At 50.9% G+C, this 22373-nt stretch overlaps 1 protein-coding gene and 1 pseudogene across 2 annotated transcripts; one reads left to right on the top strand and one right to left on the bottom strand.

Annotated features, from left to right (window-relative positions):
* The first annotated feature begins 8 nt into the window (after positions 1–8).
* AKAP8 (A-kinase anchoring protein 8) lies at positions 9–18302 on the top strand. 2 transcript variants are annotated; one of them, XM_027583156.2, is made up of 14 exons: positions 9–209; positions 2667–2705; positions 4140–4172; positions 4637–4913; positions 5349–5838; positions 6336–6465; positions 6646–6692; positions 7793–7826; positions 9749–9836; positions 12091–12232; positions 12516–12609; positions 13065–13195; positions 14349–14444; positions 16593–18302. In XM_027583156.2, exons 1-14 carry the CDS (start codon positions 191–193, stop codon positions 17031–17033), a joined length of 2061 nt encoding a protein of 686 aa, XP_027438957.2. In that variant the 5' UTR covers positions 9–190; the 3' UTR covers positions 17034–18302. The 2 variants fall into 2 exon arrangements, with proteins under 2 accessions (XP_027438957.2, XP_027438956.2); XM_027583155.2 differs by lacking the exon at positions 9–209 and adding an exon at positions 480–814.
* LOC113919156 lies at positions 11580–11742 on the bottom strand (annotated as a pseudogene).
* Positions 18303–22373: the final 4071 nt, after the last annotated feature.

Below are 22373 nucleotides of genomic sequence, written 5' to 3'. Positions count from 1 at the left end.
GAGCCCAAGCAACCGGAAGGCCCGCTGGGGCGACAGGGGCGGGTGCGCAGTGAAAGCCAGCCAATAGTGGTGTGCGGAAAGAGTGACGTACGCTCCTGGTCTTCCAGTAGCGGACGACGGAAGGTGTGTTGAGCGCATGCGTTCTGTGGCAGCCTAGAAAAAGGGGCTGCTGGCGGGCCGAGCTGAAGACATGGAACAGGGCTACGGAGGTTCGTTTGGGTGGCTCAATGCGGGGTGGGGCGGACGGGCGCTGCCTGGGCAACGCAGCCCCTGCTGCGTAGAGGGCCGCGGGCCCGGGCCTACGCCAGAGTGCGGTTACTCCAACCCGACCCAGCGGAGAGGCAGGGGCGCGCGTGCGCGCTGCTTATTGGACCTCGGAGCCGTCGCTCCCGGGGCGCTGCGTGCGGATTGGCCTGCGAGGCTTGGGGAGGCGGGCGGGGTTTGGCGGGCAGACGCTGCGGCGGGCTTCGGGGGGCGCCTTGGGCTGTCCTGGCCGTTTCTGCCCCTCAGCCCCGGCGAGGCTGGGCCGGTCGACCCCGCCGCTCGGAGGCCCGCCTTCCCCTTCGGAAGACCACAAAATGGCGGCGCCGGGGGGCGGAGCCACAGCGAGAGCTCGTGGGGCCCGGGGTCCGCGGTTGGAGGCCGAGGGAGTTCGGCTGCCTGTCTCCGGGCTGTGGCGCTTGGCGGGGGCCTGCGCGCGGTGCACGTGGTCCGTTGCGCCGGTCCCGGAAGCCGTCCAGGCCGCGCGGGGTCGGACCTCTCACCTCCAGCCTCGGCATGCAGCGCAGTGGTGTTGAACACGGCCTCTGCAGGGGTCAGTCTCGGCGGGCTCCTGCCCTGTGCATGATTCGTGCTGGCCTAGGGACAAGACTTGGGGATCAGGTGTTTGGGTGTCTTTCTGCGCAAAGTTGGAAACCTGATGTGCGCGGGGGGGCGTGGAGGTGGCTGAGGGCTGTGAAAAGGGGAGTGTGCCCCTTGGGCCTCGGGGGCCTGCGGCAGGACGGATCTTCTCGAGAGACCCGGTCTCAGAGTCCAGAATCAGAGATTCCTAGGAGGCTTTTAGTCTGTGCTGGAAGCCAAGTTTGCCCGCAGGGAGCAGTCGAACTTTGGAATACGTGGGGTAGGGCTTGACCAAGTGCATTCCTTATCCAAGTATATGAGGTTGGGGAAGCAAACAGTCTGATCTTGGCTGTAACAGCTGGAGAAGGCACAGATCTTGAAAGGTGGCAGTGTTGGGATACAGCAGCAGGAATTGCCAGAGGTCCTGAGGTGCACAGTGTGCTTGGGTGTCTCCAGGGTCCTGGCGTACCGCATCCGGCCTTTTCCGGTCTTTTCTGCAGTCTTACCAGGTCTCACAATCCTTTGCCAACTTCCCCCCAGATCTTTCAGACAGTAATCCTGCCCCACGCACACCCTTAGCATGAAGAGGTTTTATTCCCCTCACTTCCTCTCTGCCAAAACCCTTCAGGCTCGATTTAGATGGTTGGGCCTCCCTGAATCCTTCTGTAGCTTTGCCACCTAGGGTTATTTCTCAGGACTTGCTGAGCCTTGACAGCTGTTCTCTGGCTGTAGGAGGCACCTAGATCTGAGTTCACGTCCCAGTTCCATTCTCCAGCTTCATGATCATGGGCAAGTGACAACTAGCTACTTGAGCCTCTGGGTACAACAGGGTAAATATTACCCACCTAAAGGGGCGTTGTGAGGTTATGTGATTAACGTATGCTACTTAGATGAGTGCCCTGTACTTGGTCATTTGCTGATAGAATCGCTGCTCTGTCTTTCTGCCTCACACACATAGTAGGCTGTGTGGCTTGGGGAGACTAGCTTGCAGAGGGCAAACAGCAGCAGCGTGTCTTTGGATCAAGTCCCCTAACCTTTAAGCGTTAGCTCTCTCATCTCTAAATGGCATTCAGGGACACTAACCTGTGCTCGGTGCCTGTTGTGCGTTGGCACACACTGGACATTTAGCTAGTGGCTTGGGTTCTGGTAAGAGAGACAGGGTGTATTCCTATTTCTGTAATGTTGGGGATTGTTGACAGGTGCGGATAGCTGCCTGTGCCCAGCTCTGTTTTGAGGTCCCAGGGACGCAGAGATGAAGCGGGCCCAGACATGCTGTCATGGGAGTCCGCAGGGGCAAGGGAAGCCACCACAGAGAGGAGTGCAACCCGGCTACCTCAGGCCAGGCTGAAGCCCTGGGACTTGAAGGCCCAGGGGAGCTTTGGAGGGTCCAAAACAGAAATGAGGCCTACAGAGACACTGTTGTCGTCTCCAAATTCTGAATTTTGTTTTTCGGTTATGGGGGACTTAAGGCTGCTTGGTGAGCCAAACTGCCCAGGGGTGCAGACACCACTGTGTCCTCCTACTGGGCCAGCTGTCGGTTTGTCCTGTGTTCTCCCGAGTTGTGGGTTGAGACTTTAGGCCAAGGTCCCTCAAAGCCAAGTCCCCCCAGCTCTTTCCTGCTTGGACCTCAGGCAGGTGGAGTATGGTAATGCAGTCAACCAACTGTGAAGGACTTTTAGAGGGACATTGTTGTGGTTCTGCTGCCTTGTGAGACTGGCACGAACTCTCCTTCAAGGGGCTCACTTTTGACTCCTCGGAACATCTCACAAGCACCTGTTGTCTAGTGTGACAAATAGGATCCTAACTCACAGTTCTTCTCTTCACAGGCTATGGGGCGTGGAGTGCTGGACCCACCAACACCCAAGGTGAGACCGTATGGGGAGGCACGGATTCCGCCCCCACAGGTGTGATCTGAGGTACTACCGTGACAAACCTAGGGATGGTGAACTGTGACCTGGAGAGGCTGACGAGAGGACTGGGACTAGCCGGGGGATCCGGAGACCTATTCTGTAAAGGGCTACATAGTAAAATTTTTTTGGCTTTGGGAGCTATACAGTCTCTGCAATGCAAAAGTCACAGATGTTTATTAAGAAACAGATGTGGTTGTGTGCCGGTGATATTCACTTGAGGGCACTGAAATTTGCATACCATACAACTTTCACATGTGATAGTCTTTATTTGAGGAATTTGGGTTATTCTAAGTAAACAGCCGAGGGTATGATGAAAGATTTTTATGATTGATAGGCTTTATTTTTTAATAGTTTTAGACTTTTGGGGGGATTGAGCAGATAGTACAGGATTCCATATGCCCCCTCTACTTTTCACCCCAGGAGTTTCCCTTATTATTAATATTTTCCGTTAGTAAGATACATTTATTGTCAGTAACAAGTCAATGTTGTACTCTGTTGTTAGTTATGATCCACAGTTAACAGTCATTGCTTGCACAGTTCTGTGAGTTTTGACAAGTATATGAAGGACGACGCAAAGAATTCATTTCATGTCATGAAATTTTTTTTTTTTTTTAATCTCCCAACCATTTAAAAAAGTAAAACCCATTCTTAGCTTGTTGGCCGTACAAAAACAGGCAATGGGCTAGATTTGGCATGGGGGCCTGATTGCTGCCCCTGCTCTGGAATCTAGATCACAATGCTCTGTATGTTTGAAGGACCAGAATGTCCTCCCTGGTGGTGAGGTTTTCTGCTTTTTGCCAGCATTTGTTCCAGGGGATGGGATGAAAGCTCTGTTTTCTGAGCCTGGAACTTGCCCTTAGCGCCATTGGGGGTGGTGGAGTCACTTTTTCACCCATCACCAAGTTTTCCAGGAGGAGGCCTTCCATGTCACCAGGGTACATAATGTCCCCTTGTTCATTTGAGTTGGGGACATGATTTTCCACTGATGCATTGTCTGTGCTAGTGGTGCCTGAGCTCTGGCTACTGGTGAGAACTGGCACTTTCGAAGGGCTCTGCCAGGGGATCTGGCCTCTTGGCTCGTGGCCCACGCTGAACACTTCCTGGGAATGCTGCAGCGTCCTTTCTGTTTTCCTGCTGGGGGAGATGAGGCTTGTCTATGAGAGAAGTCTTGGTTATGCTTAGCTGAGTGCTCCGTAGGAAATGAGTTTTACAGCTAGTGGGCCCGAGCCATTCCTGGCCTTAATGGACAACCAGGGGTGCCTCCCACAGCACTGCCACAGCCGCCCGTGGCCCTGGACTTGGGGGTAGTGGAGGTGACGATTGGCAGGGGCTATCTCAGGTACCTTCATTCTGTATACAAAGCTTTTGTGTGTTTTTGTTCCCTCTAAGGTGCCTATGGAACCGGTGTGGCCAGCTGGCAAGGTAGGCCCTCCGGGTGTCTGTGGGTGGGCAAGACATTCCTCCGGTCAGCCACCCAGAAGCACTGGGTTACAGGGACCTCCCATCCCCATCTCCCATTCTAGCTGTGCTCCTAGCTCTCCTGAAGGCTTGGAGGTCCGGGCATTCTCAAGGAGAACTGGCTGGAGGCCGGGGGTTGTGGTTGTGTTCTTGGAGCAGCAGCCCCCGCTGCCACTCGTGGGCTCTCAGCCACCTCTGGCTCTGGATCTGGCTCGGAAAGCCCGCGGCTCACTGCTGAGGCTGTGCACCTGCCCTACTTTTGCTGCCTTTTGGCAGGTGATGTGCACGATGTGGGGTGATGCCAGCGACACTTGATTCTTAACACTCTTCCTTCTGTATGGGTAGTGGGTGCTTCTCCCCAGGCGTGGCTGCCATAGACTGACCTTGTGGCTGCTGAGATCTGATTTGGCTCTTCCTCCCTACGGCAGGTTATGAAAACTACAATTATTATGGCGCCCAGAACACCAGCGTCACCACAGGAGCGACCTACAGCTATGGCCCAACCTCGTGGGAGGCCACCAAGGCCAGCGATGGCCTGGGAGCTGGGGGCCCTGCTGTGCACATGGCTTCTTATGGCCCAGAGCCGTGCACCGACAATTCCGACTCCCTCATTGCCAAGATCAACCAGCGTTTGGACATGATGTCCAAGGAAGGAGGCAGGGGCGGGAGCAGCGGCGGTGGGGAGGGCATGCAGGACCGGGAGAGGTGATTATGGACCTGAACCCTTCCCTGGGGATCCCCCCCAACGCCCCGGCTTTGTGCAGATGGCAGTGGGCACCCCCTCTTCCAGGGAGGGCTTTTCCCCAGCTCCCTCCTGAGTGTGGAGTAGATGAGTCGGGCAGTTACTGGGGCAGAGGCAGTGGACTAGTTGGTGTCCGGGGTGGTGGGGCTTAGCTAAACTGTGCTAGCGCTAGACTTCTCATTTCTGCATCAGGTGCCTGTAGACCCTCTCGTTCTTGTGGCCAAGGGCTCCATGTACCTCATTCAACAGCGTTCAAGGGGGTTTGTCTGTTGTGCCTTCTGAGCATTGAGGAGGGCTATGTGGTGGTGTGGTGTGCTGTTCTGAATGCAGGGAAGCCAGCTTTGCAGGAGACTTGGGCTTATACCCGCATTGTAGTGACGGTTATGCTTCCTTTGCAGCTCCTTCCGCTTCCAGCCGTTTGAGTCCTATGACTCCAGGTCTTGCCTCCCCGAGCACCATCCCTATCGCCCCAGCTATAGCTACGATTATGACTTTGACCTGGGGCCTGACCGAAATGGTGGCTTTAGCAGTCAGTACAGTGACTGCCGGGACCCAGCCCGTGAGCGGGGCTCCCTTGATGGCTTCATGCGGGGCCGGGGCCAGGGCCAGGGCCGCTTCCAGGACCGGAGCAATCCCAGCACCTTCATGCGCAGCGACCCTTACATGCCACCTGCAGCCTCCTCCGAGCCCCTGTCTGCTCCCTGGACTGAGCTGAACTATGTGGGTGGGCGGGGCCTGGGAGGCCCCTCCCCCAGCCGGCCGCCTCCTTCCCTGTTCTCCCAGTCCATGGCCCCTGACTTCGGTGTGATGGGCATGCAGGGGGCTGGCGGTTATGACAGTTCGGTGCCCTATGGATGTGGCCGGTCACAGACCCGGATAAGGGATCGGGTAAGCCTTCGGGAAGTTGTAATCTGCCTTCTTTTCAAACAGCTGAATAGAGACAAATTTGTATCCTGTAAGATCTCATTTTTAAGTGCACAGTCGAGTTTTAGTAAAAACGTACAGAATTGTGCAGCCTTCACCACCATCTAATTTTACATTTCCACCAACTGGAAAAGACGCAAACCTCTGCCATTAGCAGTCACCCCCCCATCCTCGCCTCCAGCCTTGGCAAGCGCTAATCTGCTTTGTGTCTTTGTAGAGCTGCCTCTCCCAGACCTTTCATACGAATGTAATCATATAACATGTGGCCTTTTGTGTCTGACTTTTGCTCGGCATGAAATTGGGGGAGAGGGCAGGGTTCAACTATGTCATCTCCCTTTATTTTCTGAAAAGATCTTTTCTGCTTCTGTTCTCTGATCTTACAATCTCTCCGCTCTCCTCGTTTCTCTGGGCTGTCTAAGTGGTCCGGGTAAGCGGTATATCAGATGTGCTTGTGTCTGTAGCCCAGGCGGAGAGGGTTTGACCGCTGTGGCCCAGATGGCATGGGCAGGAAACGGAAGCAGTTGCAGATCTATGAGGAGCCGGATGCCAAACTGGCCAGGGCTGACAGCGAAGGAGATTTTTCCGAAAACGGTAGGCCCCGGGTGGGTGTAAGATGAGTCTGTTTCCTGCTTGGTGCTCTGCCTGCCCGCGCTCCCACGGCCCCCACTGCAGTCAGGACAAGCGCGTCACTCTGGACAGTGAGCCTGGGAGGGGAAACAGAGTGGGCCAACTCCCAGGGGGCTGACTTTCCCTCTTCTTTGTGTCTGCTAGATGATGGAGCTGCTGACTTCCGGTCAGGAGATGAAGAATTCAGGGGTGTAAGTCCATCTTCACTGGTCACCCTTCTTTGTTTCTCTAGTGTGGGATTTCTTCTTTACTTTAGCCTCTTTCTCTCAAAGAGGCAGGAGCAGCTTCTGTGGTAGACTTGACTGCTTTGCGAATGGATTTAGTAGCCTGACTTGTAGCTAGTTTTCTAAGAGTTTTGCACTCATGACAATCCTTCCCTTCTTGAAAATAGCCCCAGCCCTCTCCCCAGCCATTCCCGTGTCCTCGGTGATGTGCATAGCCACACGCGTGGCAAGTGCAGTGGGCTGTGTGGGCGGAGGCTTGCGAATACGCACTGAAGATTCCGGTCCTGCCGGCTCTGTGCTGGTGCTCTGGTGCCTCCTGGTCACTCAGCCCTTACAGCCAGTCACAGGAGACGGGCGTTTAAGGCCAACTCTGACCCATGACCACGCACGAGCACCTAGGTGGTGAGCCTTTGCCGCCGCTGCACATTCTGATCCATGTCTGGGGTAGGGCCTGGAGACCTGGGTGTATGAAGGCTTCGACCGAGTGTTTCTGATAGTCAGATGGGTCAGGGGGAGGGTCTCACTCGCTCCCTATTTGATTTGCTTAGATCTCGAGTCTGGGTATCTTCTGTGTCTCTGCCGGTGACTTATTTAATCTTGAGCTCAATGCCTAAGAAACGGGCTGTGTTCTGATTTTTAGTTAGATGCGTCGTTTTTAATCCATGCTTGGTTTGTTACAGCCTTTGGTAAATATGTACAGATGGCTGGAGAATGTGGTAAAGCCCCTTATCGCATCATACTGGTCGGGGTTTCTTGACATAGAGCTGATGGATGGGCTGTTGGCACTCCCACCTGCAGAACTGTGCAGGTGCACGTTTGCCAAGGGCAATTCTTTAGCTGTAGAAAGAATTGGGAAAGGGCCAGTGACTTTAATAAAAAAGTACATTGGTCGTTACAGAATCTCAGGAGGCAACCAGGAGCAGTGACAGGACACACTCAGCCTTTCTCACTGCCCTGGGACTTGTCCTGACACATTGTGACCAGGTGGTGGCAGGGTACTGGGTTGTTTGTGGAGAGTTCTGGAAACTCCACCTCATGGTCCCGACTTTGTGTGTTCCCTTTTTCAGGAGGACGAGTTCTTCGACCCTGGGAGGCAGAGAGGTAGGCATTCCTTGGTGTCCCTTTGAGCTTTCCTGTGTCTGCTCAGCTCCCAGCCGGGCTGGCCTTCTGAGCAAGCCTGGGGCCTGGATGGAGGGACTGATAGCTGAGGGCAGAAGAGGGGCCACGGCCACCGGGTGGGCCATGGTGCTCACCTTGAGGCTTTACTCCAGTGCTTAGACCGGCACTTGCTGGAAACAGGTCTGTTTGCCTCACTTGATGGCAGGCTGTGGGGGGGGGGTGGGGGGGAACACCTCATTTCTGAGTGTCTGCAAGAGCTTGTAGTGATAGGGAAGGGAGAGTCTCAGAAATGCAAGAAAGAAAACAAAAGGTACCCTTCAGCCCGTCTTCTCTGTTACCTACTGGCCAGTGCAGGTCCCTGTACTGTCTTTTCCTGGGCTTCTTTCTTTTCACAGTTCCCTCGGTTACCAGCCCAGGCTTGTGCCCTCGGCCTCTGTGGTGGGGATGCCGGCAGCGGCAGTGCTCCCTGCTGTGTGGGACAGAGTTCAGACACCTGCCCCGGTTGGGAACTGGGGGTGGGGGGAGGGGAGACCTGTCAGGTACACCCAAGCCGGGGATCCTCCAGAGACTATCCTTGCTCAGCAGGGCTCACCAGTGCCCTTGCAGGGGACCTAAGAGTCCAAAGTAAGCAGCAAGAGCAGAGCAAAATTAAACCTTTTCGAGGGGCCATGGAGAAGTAGCCTGAGACAGCGTGGCCTTGAGCTCACCCAAAAACCATTTGTTTCTTTGCCTGTTCCCATGGGTCTGTCCGTAGCTGGTCTTCCCCAAGAATCACAGGCCGACTCCTTTGTGGCTCTGCCCCCGTAAATCTGCAGGCCCCTGGCTTAGATGCTCCTTCTCCCTTGTGTTCAGCCACCCCGCCGAGGTCCTCCCACCTCAATACCGAAGCAGTTATGCCTGTAGCTTGGGACCACACAGAGCATTTAGCAGCTCGTGCAGCAGGGCAAATGCTAAAGCAAAGGTGACATGTTTATTGCGCACAGGTCCTGCTGCCTACCCGGGATGACTTTGCTATTAAACAGCAGTAATAGTTTCAGGCAGTGACCTCTTGCCAAAAACCCCACACGCCCTTTTGAGAGGCTTCTGAGCAGCGCACGCCGGTCGCCATCTTCGTGGGACAGTCTCGTGACTGGCATCAGGGGTAGGGGTTACAGTTCAGATGCTTATCCAACCTTTCCTCAGTGTCTGGCCTCACGCTGGGACGCTGGGCTGCACGGCTCTCGGAGGAGCTCCTGCGCTGGCCCCAGGGGGCGACGGAGGACCAGTTGGTCTCTTCCCACTTTTGTTTCTAGGACTGCTTCCCTCGTAGCCCTGGGAAGACCCTAGATGGACGGTTTTTGTGAGTGGAAGATAGAGTTTGGGCCAGCAAGGACTGTCAGACCTGCTGAGGCCCTAGTTCAGAGGAGGCTGACGGACAGTCGTCATGGTCCACCCGGAGGTGGGACGGAGGGCGGTAGAGTGGCTTGCTTTATTTTCTGAGGCCTTCCAGCTGCTGCCTCTTTATCTGGGAAGAACTGCTTCTCTCTCTCCTTAAGTGACTTTGGGAGAAGACCCAATGGTAGGGCACTGGATTGGAAAAGCAGGGTAGGAAAGGACAGAGAGCAGGTGGGCCACGGTGTGAGTGGGACGGGCGGGCTGCGTCCCTGGCCCATCCCAGCCTTATCCGGCCGTGGGGGGGAGTAAGGTGACGCCCTGGGAACTCCCAAAGGTTCTCATCCAAGGCCCATCCCTGTTGGGGGAGCCTTTGACCGACTGTTGGTGCCTCAGGGTGTCCTGACCCTGCCGTGTGGAGGCAGCGGCGGGTATGGGGTGTGGTGGCCAAGCTGTGGCCCCCCATCAAGGCCCTGGTGCTCAGCTCCTCTGCGGGCTCCTCAGGGCATCTCGAAGGAACTTCTCTGTTGCAGGGGAGAAGGACGATGAGGATGATGAAGTAAAGAAGAGAAGAGAAAAGCAAAGGAGGAGAGACCGGATGCGAGACCGAGCAGCTGACAGGTGAGGAGGCAGGCAAGGTGGGAGGTGTCAGGGTTCTCCAGAGCTCATCCGTTTTCACTCCACTGTGCAGAAGCAGCCTGGTTTGATCTGCCTCTGGAGTCTGTCAGGAAATGCGAGTCAGGTCGTGAGGAGACAAAACCTGGGAAACACAGATGGCATCTGTTCTTGCCAGTGGGGCTCCGTGGCCTGCGTGTGTCCAGCAGGGGGCTCTCTTGTTCTCCTCCCCTGTGGGGAGCTTCCTTGTCCCTGGCTTGGATCTGTCAGCCCAGACAAGTGAACTTCATTCGGCAGAGCTGCTAAGAAGGTGCTTCAGGTGCCTTACCCAAACCCAGATCACCTCTAGAGTTCAGCATGGCAATTATACATGCATGGATGTTACCTTACAAGTTTTGTCTCTAAATAGAAAAAGAATTGCAAAAGTGCAAAGGATGTTGGTGTGACTACACCATGTGCCTCTCTGTCTTTCCAGTGATCAGGTGACTGCTAACTAGAAATGTAAACCACTGGTGGCCACAGGAGCCCTTCGTTGCTCAGGCCTTGACCACATGTGGTTTTTCTCTACACACAGGCTCTCCTTCTGACTTAAGGGGGAATCCTTGCTCTTAAGGCTCAAATGGGGTGGTGCTTTTTCTGTGCAAAGAAACGCAAAAGAAACTGAGGCACCTGGGTGGCTCAGATGGTTGGGCGTCTGCCTTCGGCTCAGGTCATGATCCCGGGGTGCTGGGTTCCGAGCCCCACATCGGGCTCCCTGCTTGGTGCAGAGCCTCCTTGTCCCTCTCCTTCTACTGCTCCTCCTCTCTCGTGCTCTCTGTCAAATAAATAAATAAAAATCTTTAAAAAAAGAAAAGAAACGTTAGCAGAAGAGCCAACAATGGAGCAAGAAAGCCAGGAACTAGAAGGTAGGAGCTTCCAGGTGCTAAACAGAAATTCATCAAAATGCTTGTTTTCAAACAGATGAATACAGGATGGCTAGATCAGATTGTTTTCATGCCCCAGGAGAACTGAGATGACTTTTTTCCGGAAGGAGTCTTTAGACTCCACCCTAGGGACAGAGGGCCCTCAAAGAGACCTGGAGAGATTGTCACAGGGGAGGTAAAGATGCAGCAGGAAGCACGAACCCCACATTTCTTTGATAGCTTCCTGATACCCATTCATACATATAGGGCCCCAGAGCTTTTTCTTTTCACTTCTTTGTCGAGGGTATATGCAAAAGCAGGTGTTTTGTGGTGCCTTGTCCAGAGGTCAGAAGCCAGGCATTGGGAGCCGGCAGAAGTCTGAGTTGGTAGATGAGGAATCCTGAGTGTCACAGGACCTATGCCGTTAGCCCAGATACACCAAAGCCTCCTGGGCAGAGCCGAGGGAAGCAGCGCCCCACTCTGGGGGCATAAGGCTCTGTGGGCTGCTCTCCCCTTGCCTTACACCATGATTGCATTTATGAGGTTTTTGAAAGTATGCAACAAAGACATCAGTTTTTAGCCATAGAATTTGTTATGACGGGTCTTAATGTTGAGTCCCATGTGAAAATTGACCTTGGGTTTTGTGAGTTTTAGATTGTGGAAGGTTGGGGCGCCTGGGTGGCTCAGTCGTTAAGCGTCTGCCTTCGGCTCAGGTCATGATCCCAGAGTCCTGGGATCGAGCCCCACATCGGGCTCCCCACTCCGTGGGAAGCCTGCTTCTCCCTCTCCCACTCCCCCTGTTTGTGTTCCCTCTCTCGCTGTGTCTCTGTCAGATAAATTAAAAAAATCTTAAAAAAAAAAAAAGATTGTGGAAGGTCTTCAGGAATTTCTCCCTCACATTAAAATGAGGCTCCCATGTGTTATTTTGGTGGCTACAGAAAGTTTTCAATTAGCAATAATCGCGCCTCGGATAAACCTCATTGGCTACGATACTGCCACTGCGCAAAGCTGGTGGTGGCTACAGAAAGAAGTTATAGAGTTAGGTGCTATGCCCCCCCAGAGCAGTGGTCTGGGGGCCTTTAGGGAGTCCACAGTTTGGAAAGTCTCCACCTTAGGGTGTTCTCTTGTGGGCCTTTCGGCCAAAAAGACTGGTATGGTGCATGAATCATTTTCCTAAAACACTTTCAAGATTGCACCCCCATTCTCAGGATGGGGAGACCTGGGGCACCTGCTACTCTGATGCCCCACTCAAAGTCAGAAGTCTTGGTACAGAAATTGCTTCGTGTTTCCCTTTCTGTTCCAACCAGAGATGAGCTCGTTATTCCTATGTCATCGTTCTTTCCGTCTTCCTTTTCCAGGATTCAGTTCGCTTGTTCTGTGTGCAAGTTTCGTAGCTTTGAAGATGAAGAAATCCAGAAGCATCTACAAAGCAAGTTTCACAAAGAGACACTGAGGTTTATCAGTACCAAACTCCCTGACAAAACGGTGGAGTTCCTCCAGGTAAAGCACCCTCGGCCTCAATCACAGTGTTTCCTGATGGTCGTGCAGGAATTGGATCCCTCACAGAGAAGGGAAAGGGAAGGGAAATAAGAGGCCTGGACTTTGCAGAGTAACAGCGAACAAGTCCCAGGTCAGAGGGAGAGCCGAGCGCTCCGGCCATTGCAGTCCCCATGAGTTCTGCCCACAGAGCTGCTCGGAGAGCCGTCTTCCCTTCCTTGGGGCAGCTGAGCGGTAGGCACACGTACCACGCTGTCCTCGCTTCATTCGGTGCCATCTTCTCTAGGAGTACATCGTAAACAGGAACAAGAAAATTGAGAAGCGGCGTCAGGAGTTGATGGAGAAGGAAAGCACAAAACCCAAGCCAGATCCTTTCAAAGGTGAGTTGTGATCTTGGGGCATCTACTCCACGTGCTGCCAAGGCGTGCGGCTGGGTGCAAAGCCAGCCCAGCGCAGGGCTGCTGAGAATGGGACAGGAAGACCCTCAGGCAGGCTGCCTGGCCGTGGAAAGAAGCCCATAAGTGTGGCCTCATGAATGTCACAGCTCTGCTGGCAGCATATTGGACTGATAGGAAGCCTTCTGGTGTTTTTTCCTCCCTTGTTTGAAGAGAAATGACCAGAAGGATGAAAAGAGTGGAAGAGTCAGATCCCCAGGTGTAGAGGTGCTTCTGTCTGCACACTCCTGCTGGAGGGCAGGTGATGGCCCCCACAGATTCTGTCTTAACCTGGTCCTGCGGGACTACCGGCAGAAAATTGGGGCCCTGTTGGGGGGGCAGGAGGAGAGCATCCCTTGCCTGCTGCCCCAGATCACACCAGCCTTGGGTTGTGTCTACAGGGATTGGCCAGGAGCACTTTTTCAAGAAGATAGAGGCCGCTCACTGTCTGGCTTGTGACATGCTGATCCCCGCACAGCATCAGCTCCTCCAGCGGCACCTGCACTCAGTGGACCACAATCACAACCGCAGGGTGAGTCCCCTCCTCGGGCCGGGCCGGGCCGGGCCGGGCGAGCACCTGCAGGTGGCCAGCGCTGGGGCTTAGAGCCTTCGAGCCTTCTGTGTCTTGTGGGGAATGCTAGCATCTTTAGAAGCTCTTGACAGAGTCCACCGAGTCCGTGATTTCATCAATGGGTTGTAGAAGGGATCCCAGTTTCTACTAAAATGTGAAAAAACGCGTTGCTTAGGGTTGACTTAAGTAGAGTAGCTGAAATTCTCCTGGCTGAGAATGTTCCTTGGCAAACCACACAGGTAAGTTTCCCAGTTGCTGACAAACTGGATTTTCTGGGAGTGGAGGCTGAGGGCCATTCAGAACACAGTGGCCTGGGGACCCAGAGTTAAGAACTGATTTGGTCCTAATTAGCTGATGGGACCCAAGGCTAAATGTGTAGCTCAGGGTATCGGCAGATTTTTTTTTTTTTTTTTTTTTTATAAAGGGTCAAATCATAAACGTTTTTGGCTTTGCAGGCCACTGGGTCTCTACCACCTCAAGGCCGCTGCCGGTGGGCAGAGGCAGCAGAGTCCAGATAGAAAGCATGGGCGTGGCCGCATTTGGCCCATAGGCTCGCTTGCTGCGTCCTGATTCAGTGCCTGTCCTTAGTCCTGCCCACGCATCTGCTAGCTTATGAAAGATCATCCGAAGAGCACTATACCAACAAGGGATTATTGTTTGAATGGGTCAAGCTCTAAAAGATCCAAATGGTTGTAGCATTCCTCCTGCTGCTGCTGAATTTACTTGTAAGGTCACTATAACTCCGAAAACCAAAAAGAAAAAACTTGCCCTTCTGCCATACCGAGCCCACATAGCACCCGTGGTCTGTCTGTAAGTGTTCTTGTTCCATCCTTGCTCATGCACACGGGACCCGGACGTCCGTGGCATGCCTGTGCTGTTTATCTTTCATCAGACTTTCATACACTGCCTCAGGGTCTCAGTTCTGCTTTCCCTCCAGGGCCTTCTTTCTGTCCTTATTGGAGTCTGGCATCTGGGGATTTGCCTAGTGGAGAGAGCTGGTAGTCCTTGTTCTGTCTTGGGCTGATCCCAGGGCAACTCAGTGGAGCCTGGCTAGTTTGTGTTCTTGCTACTCTGTGCACCCCATGTATAAAAGTCCCTTTGGTTCCCTTTGCAGTTGGCTGCTGAACAGTTCAAGAAGACCAGTCTCCATGTGGCTAAGAGTGTTTTGAACAACAGACACATAGTGAAGATGCTGGAAAAATACCTCAAGGTTTGTGCTTAGGAGTGCAGCAGACGGGAAAAGGTTCTGGAATGCAAGATGAACTCTGCGAGTGTGGAGTTGCATGCAGAGTGCAGTATTTAGCATTTCTGAGTCTTAAGAAGAATGGACGGGGTGCAGGAATGTATCGGGGTGGGTTTCCTGCGCCTCCCTGCTCACCCGGGCTCTGGGACATGGTCCTGCTTGATTGGTCTGTGTGCTGGTGCGAGCTCACCATGAGAAACCTCAAATACCCACAAAATACTGAGCAAGTGATGCTGAGGTGCTTACAGGGAAATCCAGGTTAGATAATGGTTGTCCAGGAAAGAAGCCAAAAAGAGGTTTTGCTGGCAGAGACCAGTAGCCATGAGCCAGGAATGTGAGGGGGAGGAGGAGCTGGCGGTACAGCAGCTACTGAGCCTTAGTGATAGGAGCAGAGTAATAGAGAGTCCCAAAGAGGGCACCCCGGAGAGAAGTCCAGCTGGGAGAGCCCCTGGTTCCTCCTTGGGAAGCCCCACTTGCTAAACACTCAGCCCCAGACTTCCACATGGGGCGCGCATAGTTAAGCGCCAGCACAGCCCGACTATGAGGACCTGTTTGCCCACCTCTCAGTTACTAAACCCTTCAGTACTTGATGGTTCCGGCCAGCCATTTAAAGGCATAGACTCTAAATAACCAATTTAAGAACCGTGACTGGTCAGTGTTTTTGTTTTTATTTTTTTATTTTAAAGATTTTTTTTTTTTATCTTAAGTAATCTCTACACCTAACGTGGGGCTCGATCTCATGACCCTGAGATCAAGAGTCGTGCGCTCCCCTGACTGAGCCAGCCAAGTGCCCACTAAATACTGTATTTTAAAAACTATTTCTTGGGTGCCTGGGTGGCTCAGTCGTTAAAGCGTCTGCCTTCGGCTCAGGTCATGATCCCAGGATCCTGGGATCGAGTCCCACATCGGGCTCCCTGCTCAGCGGGAAGCCTGCTTCTCCCTCTCCCACTCCCCTTGCTTGTGTTCCTGCTCTCGCTGTCTCTCTCTGTCAAATAAATAAATCTTAAAAAAAAAAAACCTATTTCTTAATCTGCCGATGATAATGTTTACATTTTCTAAACCAGAGACAGTTTTTAGCCTAAGTTTGGCTTCTGAGAGTCAGACTTGGATTCCATCCTGACTGGTGTTCAACAGTTGTGTGGCCTTGGGCAACTTGCTGAGTCTCCTTTCCTTATCTGCAAAATGGGGCACCCTTATAACCAGGGCTGTGTGCTTAAATGAAACTAAAATTTAAAATAGTCTTAACTTCCTGTTACGAGGCTTTTTTGTTTCAATTGGGTTAAGAAATCCTAGGTCTTTTTGAACTTTTCTTCACTATCATGCGCTTGAATAAAAAGTTCAAAACGGGGGCAGCTGTATTAAATATTTGTAAATCGGGGCGCCTCGGTGGCTCAGTCGCTTAAGCGTCTGCCTTCGGCTCAGGTCATGATCCCAGGGTCCTGAGATTGAGTTCCGCTTTGGGCTCCCTGTTTGGCAGGGAGTCTGCTTCTCCCTCTGCCTCTCCTCTCCATGCACGCTCTCTCGCTTTTTTAAGATTATATTATTTATTTGTCAAGAGAGAAAGAGGGAGAGAGCACAGGCAGGGGGAGCTGCAGCAGGGGGAGAAGCAGGCTCCCCACTGAGCAGGGATCATGACCTGAGCCGAAGCAGACTCTTAATCGAGTAAGCCACCCAGGCGTCCCTCTCTCTCTTTCTCAAATAAATAATTAAAAATCTTTAAGATAAATAATATTTATAAATACTTCATTCTAAAATGAAAGCCTCTGAATGAGGGGAGAGAAGTACATCTTTCAGAAACCCATTGCGAATATCAAAATTACTAGTATTAAAAACAAGAATAGCCCCTGATTCTGTTTTCCCCATTCTGCTCTAGGTCCTAGCTAACTAAGTAAGACAATAAAAGCTGAAAGACAAAAGGTGCAAAAATGGTTGCGATGAGGCTTTTCTGAGAACCTTTTCTGAATCTGAAGGCGCCGAGCACCCGTGGGATGCACTCACCTGCTGTAGTGGGAAGTGTTCCTCTTGTTGGCTGTTCAGCCTAAAAACATGGATTCCTGGCAACCTGGGCCCCCTTCAGTCTCCCCTCTGCACTGACATGTTGCTCTTCTTGGCCAGGGTGAAGACCCTTTCACCAGCGAAGCTGTCGATCCAGAAATCGAAGGGGATGACAATTTAGGAGGTGAGGAGAAGGAGGAGACACCGGAGGAGGTGGCCGCGGAGGTGTTGGCCGAGGTCATTACGGCAGCAGTGAGAGCGGTAGATGGGGAAGGAGCGCCGGCTCTGGAAGGTAGTGACGCGCTGGCCGAAGGGGAAGACCCTGTGGACGCGGCCGAGGCCACTCGCGGTCCCCACTCTGAACAGCCACTGGAAGTGGAGACACCGGGTGGCGTGGCCTCGGAGAAGGGCAGCACCGAAGCGGAGGCCGGAGGGGAAGTGCAGGCGGCCGCAGCAGAGGCAGAAGGCACTGTCAGGGTCTCAGCCCTGGCCCTGGCTATCACCGAAGCCAAAGCAGAACAGACTGATGCAGAACCCAAAGATGTCCTTCCCACAGAATGACCCTCCTCCCTGTTGCAAGGGATGGGTTTCATAACGCATTGCTCTTTTTCTCCTTTTGTTTGTAAGCAGAACTAGGGTGTGTGTTACTGGAACGTGCTGGAAACTTTGGTGAAGAGACCCAGCCATTTGCTTCAACAAAGTGTACCTCGTGGGCTTGTCTTCTAGAGTTGTATGGCTTTCTGCCTTGGCTTGCAGGCTGCAGAAGTTGTACATTCCCCCAAGTGGCTGTGAGATCTCTACACTGCAGGTGGAATAATAAAAGTTGGCTAATTAGATTTTGATGATATTTTGCTTGTTAAATACAGCAACTGGCTGAATGCCCTTTTTATTTTATTTTCTTTTTCTGAGAGCAGCTTAATACTGGGATATATCTTGCTTTATAACAGGATTTTTTTTTTTTTTTTTTTTAAGTTTTAAGAATTGGCTTCGGTTTTTGACCTGCTTTGGTAGCACACTGCATATGGTGTGTGATCCTCACAAGATGTAGCAGAATCTTGTGAACATGACGTTGGTTCTGTCACATCTGTGGACTGTGCTCGAAGGCCTCATGAATCTGATAGGCCTGCACCCTTGGACGCCCTCCCACTGGCCCCTCAAGAATGAGGACATTTTGCCTAGGGCATTACTTTCCCAATCTTCAGTCTTTGGTGAATCACCTTTATAGTTTGGAGGTTTTTTGTGTTTGTCTTTTTTCTTTTTAAACCTCATTTGTGTTCCACCTCTGTTACTTCAGGGTTTTTTGTTTTTGTTTCTCCTTTGAATTGAGTTACTCCTTAAATATATTTAAAAAAAAAAAAAACAAACTTGGTGTCACTCCCATGAATGGAAGATATATAAAGTGCTATAGATAGATGCTATCTGTAAGAAATGAATATAGTGAAATAAACACATTTCAGATGAATATTCCTTTGGAGGTTTCTAAACCTGTGGGAAAGGAGAGCTAGCGTGTGTTAAAGGGTAGCAAGCAACAGTTACGCTTTCATATACTCCAAAGAAGTGGAAGATAACTTCCCTCTTGAAATGATACTCTTGGGTCTGTTTTCCCTGCAAACCCTTGAACAGTCTCACTGGGGGAAGCATTGGCCAGAGGGAATTTACTAGATGGTAAAAAGACTCGATGAGCATCTACTGTGTACCAGGTGCTAATTCGTGATCAAAGTAAGAGATGGGCCCTGCTCTCAAGGACCTTTATTAGAGATGTGAGATGAATATTTATGAAAAGTCAATATAAGAATTAGAAACCAATAAATTGCTCAGTAAGCAAGAAAATGGTGTCTCTGAATTGTTGGCGCCCGTCGTCACTGCTGTTACACAGATGTGCCTTAGTCCCTGGTCGTGCGTGCCCTTTGAAGTCTCTTCTCTTGAGGCAAAAAGGCTGGTGGCATTGAACATCAGTCGTCTCAAAAAGGATAACAACTATGAAACTGCTCTGGTTTGTCTCTCTTGTAAATGTAATCCAAGGCCTGTCCTTAAACCGATCTAAATTTCAGGGCGGTTCTTCCCCCTCACCCAATGTGAAAGGACACGAATCATTTTACTTCTCAACTTGGCTTAAACCAGGCCCTCGTTCCCCAAGATGGGCGTAACTCCTTGGCTTGCACAAAGGGATGCCCTTCTGTCTCCTGAGGGGACAGGAGTAAACTGCAAGCTGTCTCACTTTGGTCATGTCCCACTTGCAGAGGAGAAACCAGAGGGGAAGGTTCAGTAACTTTTAGGGTCATCTATCAAAGATAGCCCAAATTAATACACAGATCTGTGAGACACCAGTGGCCATGAACTTTATATACAGCACCTTTATTTTAAAAAGGTTTGTGGGGTGGGGCGCCTGGGTGGCTCAGTGGGTTAAGCGTCTGCCTTCAGCTCAGGTCATGATCCCAGGGGGCTCCCTGCTCAGTGGGGAGTCTGCTCCCTCTCCCTCTGCCGCTTCCCTTGTTTGTGCTCTCTCAAATAACTAAAAGATTTTTATTTTTAAGATTTTATTTGACAGAGACAGCGAGAGAGGGAACACAAGCGGGGGGGGGGGCGGGGAGTGGGAGAAGCATGCTTCCCTCCGAGCAGGGAGCCTGACGCAGGACTCGATCCCAGGACCCTGGGATCATGACCCGAGCCGAAGGCAGATGCCTAACGACTGAGCCACCCAGGCGCCCCAACATTTTTTTCTTTAGAGGTAAAATTCACGTAACAAAATGAGCCGTTCACCACTTTATTTTTTTAATTTTTTAAAGCTTTTAAGTAATCTCTACACCCAAAGTGGGGATTGGACTGACAACCCCAAGGTCAAGAGTCCCGTGCTTCAGGGACTGAGCCAGCCAGGCGCCCCTCCATTAGCCATTTTAAAACGGACAATGCGGTGACATCGGGTACACTCACAGTGTTGTACAACCTGTACCTACAATTCATTCCCATTTTCCTCGCCCTTAAAGGAAACAGCCTCCCCACTGGCACTAACCCCATTCCTCCTTCCCCCATCCCCTGACGACCAGTGATCTGCTTTCCGTTTCTGGATTTATTTGGTCTGGATGTGTTTCATGTTCAGGGAGCCATACAATACGTAACCTTTTCACTATGGCTTCTTTCACAAAGCATGTTTTTGAGGTTCCTCCATGCTGGAGCCTGAATCCATACATCATTCTATTTTATGGCTGAATACTACTCCACTGCATGTATATATACCACATCTGTTCATCCAGTCATCCAGTAAGAGATGAATTCGAGTTCCCACGTTTTGACTATTGTGAATAATGCTGCTAGGAACATTCTTTTTTCTTTTTTAAGATTTTATTTATTTATTTGAAAGAGAATGAGGGAGAGAGAACACATGAGAGGGGGGAGGGTCAGAGGGAGAAGCAGACTCCCCGCCGAGCAGGGAGCCCGATGCGGGACTCGATCCCGGGACTCCAGGATCATGACCTGAGCCGAAGGCAGCCGCCCAACCAACTGAGCCATCCAGGTGCCTGCTAGGAACATTCTTGAACAAGTATCTGAGTACCCGTTTTTAATTCTTTGGGATATACACACCTAGGAGTGGAATTACGTCACATGGTAATTCTATGGTTAATTTTTCGAGGAACCACCACATTTTTTCCCCTACAATAGCTGCACCATTTTGCATTGCCATCAGAAATGTACAAGAGTTCCAATTTTTTCACATCCTTACTGAGACTTCCATTTTTTTTTTCCCAGTTCCGGCCATCCTAGCAGGTGTGAAGTGGTATCTCATTGTAGTTTTACGTTTCCCTGATGACTCCTGATGGTGGACATTCCTTCATGTGCTTGTTGGCTACGTTTGGAGAAATGTCTATTCAAGTTCTTTGGCTGTTTTTTTTTTTTTTTTTTCTTTTTGAGAGAGAGAGAGAGAGAGAGAGTGCGCCTTATGGGGAGGGGCAGAGGGAAAGGGAGAAAGAGAATCCCAAGCAGGCTCCACACCCAGCGTGGAGCCTGACACAGAGCTTGATCCCAGGACCCTGAGATCATGACCTGAGCTGAATTTAAGAGTGGGACGCTTAACGGACAGAGCCACCCATGGGCCCCTCTTCGCTTATTTTTTAATTGAGTTGTCTTTTTGTTAAGTTGTAGGAGTTCTTTATATATTCTGGATACTAGACACCTATCAGATATGATTTGCAGATATTTTTTTTTCCATTCTGGACTCTTCATTCTCTTAGTAGTGTCCTTGGATGCAAAAGTTGTTTTCTTTCTCATTAAGTCCAATTTATATATATTTTTTCTTTTGTTGCTTGTACTTTTGGTATCTTTTTTTTTTTAAGATTTTATTTATTTGACAGAGAGAGAGCACAAGCAGGGGGAGCAGCAGAGGGAGAGGGAGAAGACTCCCTGCTGGGCAGAAAGCCTGATGCGGGGCTTGATCCCAGGACCCTGGGATTATGACCTAAGCTGAAGGCAGACACTTAAGGGCATCTAATGTAAGAAATCATTGCCAAATCTAAGGCCACTAGGATGCACCCCTACATTTTCTTCTAAGAGTTCTATGGTTTTAGGGGCGCCTGGGTGGCTCAGTCAGTTAAGCGTCTGCCTTCAGCTCAGGTCATGATCCCAGGGTCCTGGGATCGAGCCCCGCGTCGGGCTCCCTGCTCCATGGGGAGCCTGCTTCTCCCTCTCTCTCTGCCTGCCACTCCCCCTGCTTGTTCTCTCTCTGTCAAACAAATAAATAAAATTAAAAAAAAAAAGTTTTATGGTTTTAGCTGTTGCATTTAGGTCTACGATCCATTTTGCGTTAATTTTTGTGTATGGTGTGACATAAGGGTCCAGCTTCATTGTATTCCATGTGAATATCCGGTTGTCCCAGTACCGTTTGTTAAAGACGCCATTCTTTCTGCTGAACGGTCTTGGCACGCTTGTCAAAGGTCAGTTGACTATAGTTACATGGGCTTATTTCTGGCCACTCAATTTGATTCTATTATTCTATATATCTATCCTTATGCTAGTATCACACTGGAGCTTTGTATGATGATTTGGAATCAGGAACTGTGAATCCTCCAACTTTCTTCCTCTTTTTCAAGATTGTTGTGGTTATTCTGGGTCCCTTGAGTTTCTATATTCATTTAAGAGTCACCTTATCAATTTCTACAAAGAAGCCAGCTGTATTCTGATACGAATTACCTCGAATCTATAGATCCCTTTGGGGAATACTGCCATCTATGCTAGTAAGTTTTCCAATTCATGAGCACTGATGTTTTCCACCTATTTAGATCTACTTTAATTTCTGTAAGTAGTGTTTAGTAGTTCTCAGTGTATAACTTCTATCTTTTTAAAAAAATATACATATTTTATTTATTTATTTGACAGACAGAGAGAGAGAGAGAGCAGCAGAGGGAGAGGGAGAAGCAGGCTTCCCGCGGAGCAGGGAGCCCCGATGCAGGGCTCGATCCCAGGACTCCAGGATCATGACCTGAGCCAAAGGCAGATTTGGACGCTTAAGTGACTATGCCTTCCAGACTGACTGAGCCACCTAGCCTCCCTCTACCTTTCTTTGGTTAAATTTATTCCTAAGTATTTTATTCTTTGATGCTATTGTAAATAGGGTTTTTTTTAAGATTTTAATTAATTACTTATTTAATTTGTGTGTGTGTGCACATGAGAATGAGAGAGAGAGAGAGAAAACGGGGAGAGGAGCAGAGGGAGAAGCAGACTCCCCACTGAGCAGGGAGCCCAGATGTGGGGCTCAATCCCAGGCCTGCAGGATCATGACCTGAGCTGAAGGCAGCCGCTTAACCAACTGAGCCACCCAGGTGCTCAATGGAGTGGTTTCTTAATTTCATTTTTGGATTATTCATTGTTAGTGTATAGAAATACAACTGATATTTTATATTTATATATATT

Source organism: Zalophus californianus, chromosome 1, assembly GCF_009762305.2.
Source record: "Zalophus californianus isolate mZalCal1 chromosome 1, mZalCal1.pri.v2, whole genome shotgun sequence".
Taxonomy (NCBI): domain Eukaryota; kingdom Metazoa; phylum Chordata; class Mammalia; order Carnivora; family Otariidae; genus Zalophus; species Zalophus californianus.
The sequence above is the reverse complement of the archived record's forward strand: the minus strand, read 5'-3'. Positions and strand labels throughout refer to the sequence as shown.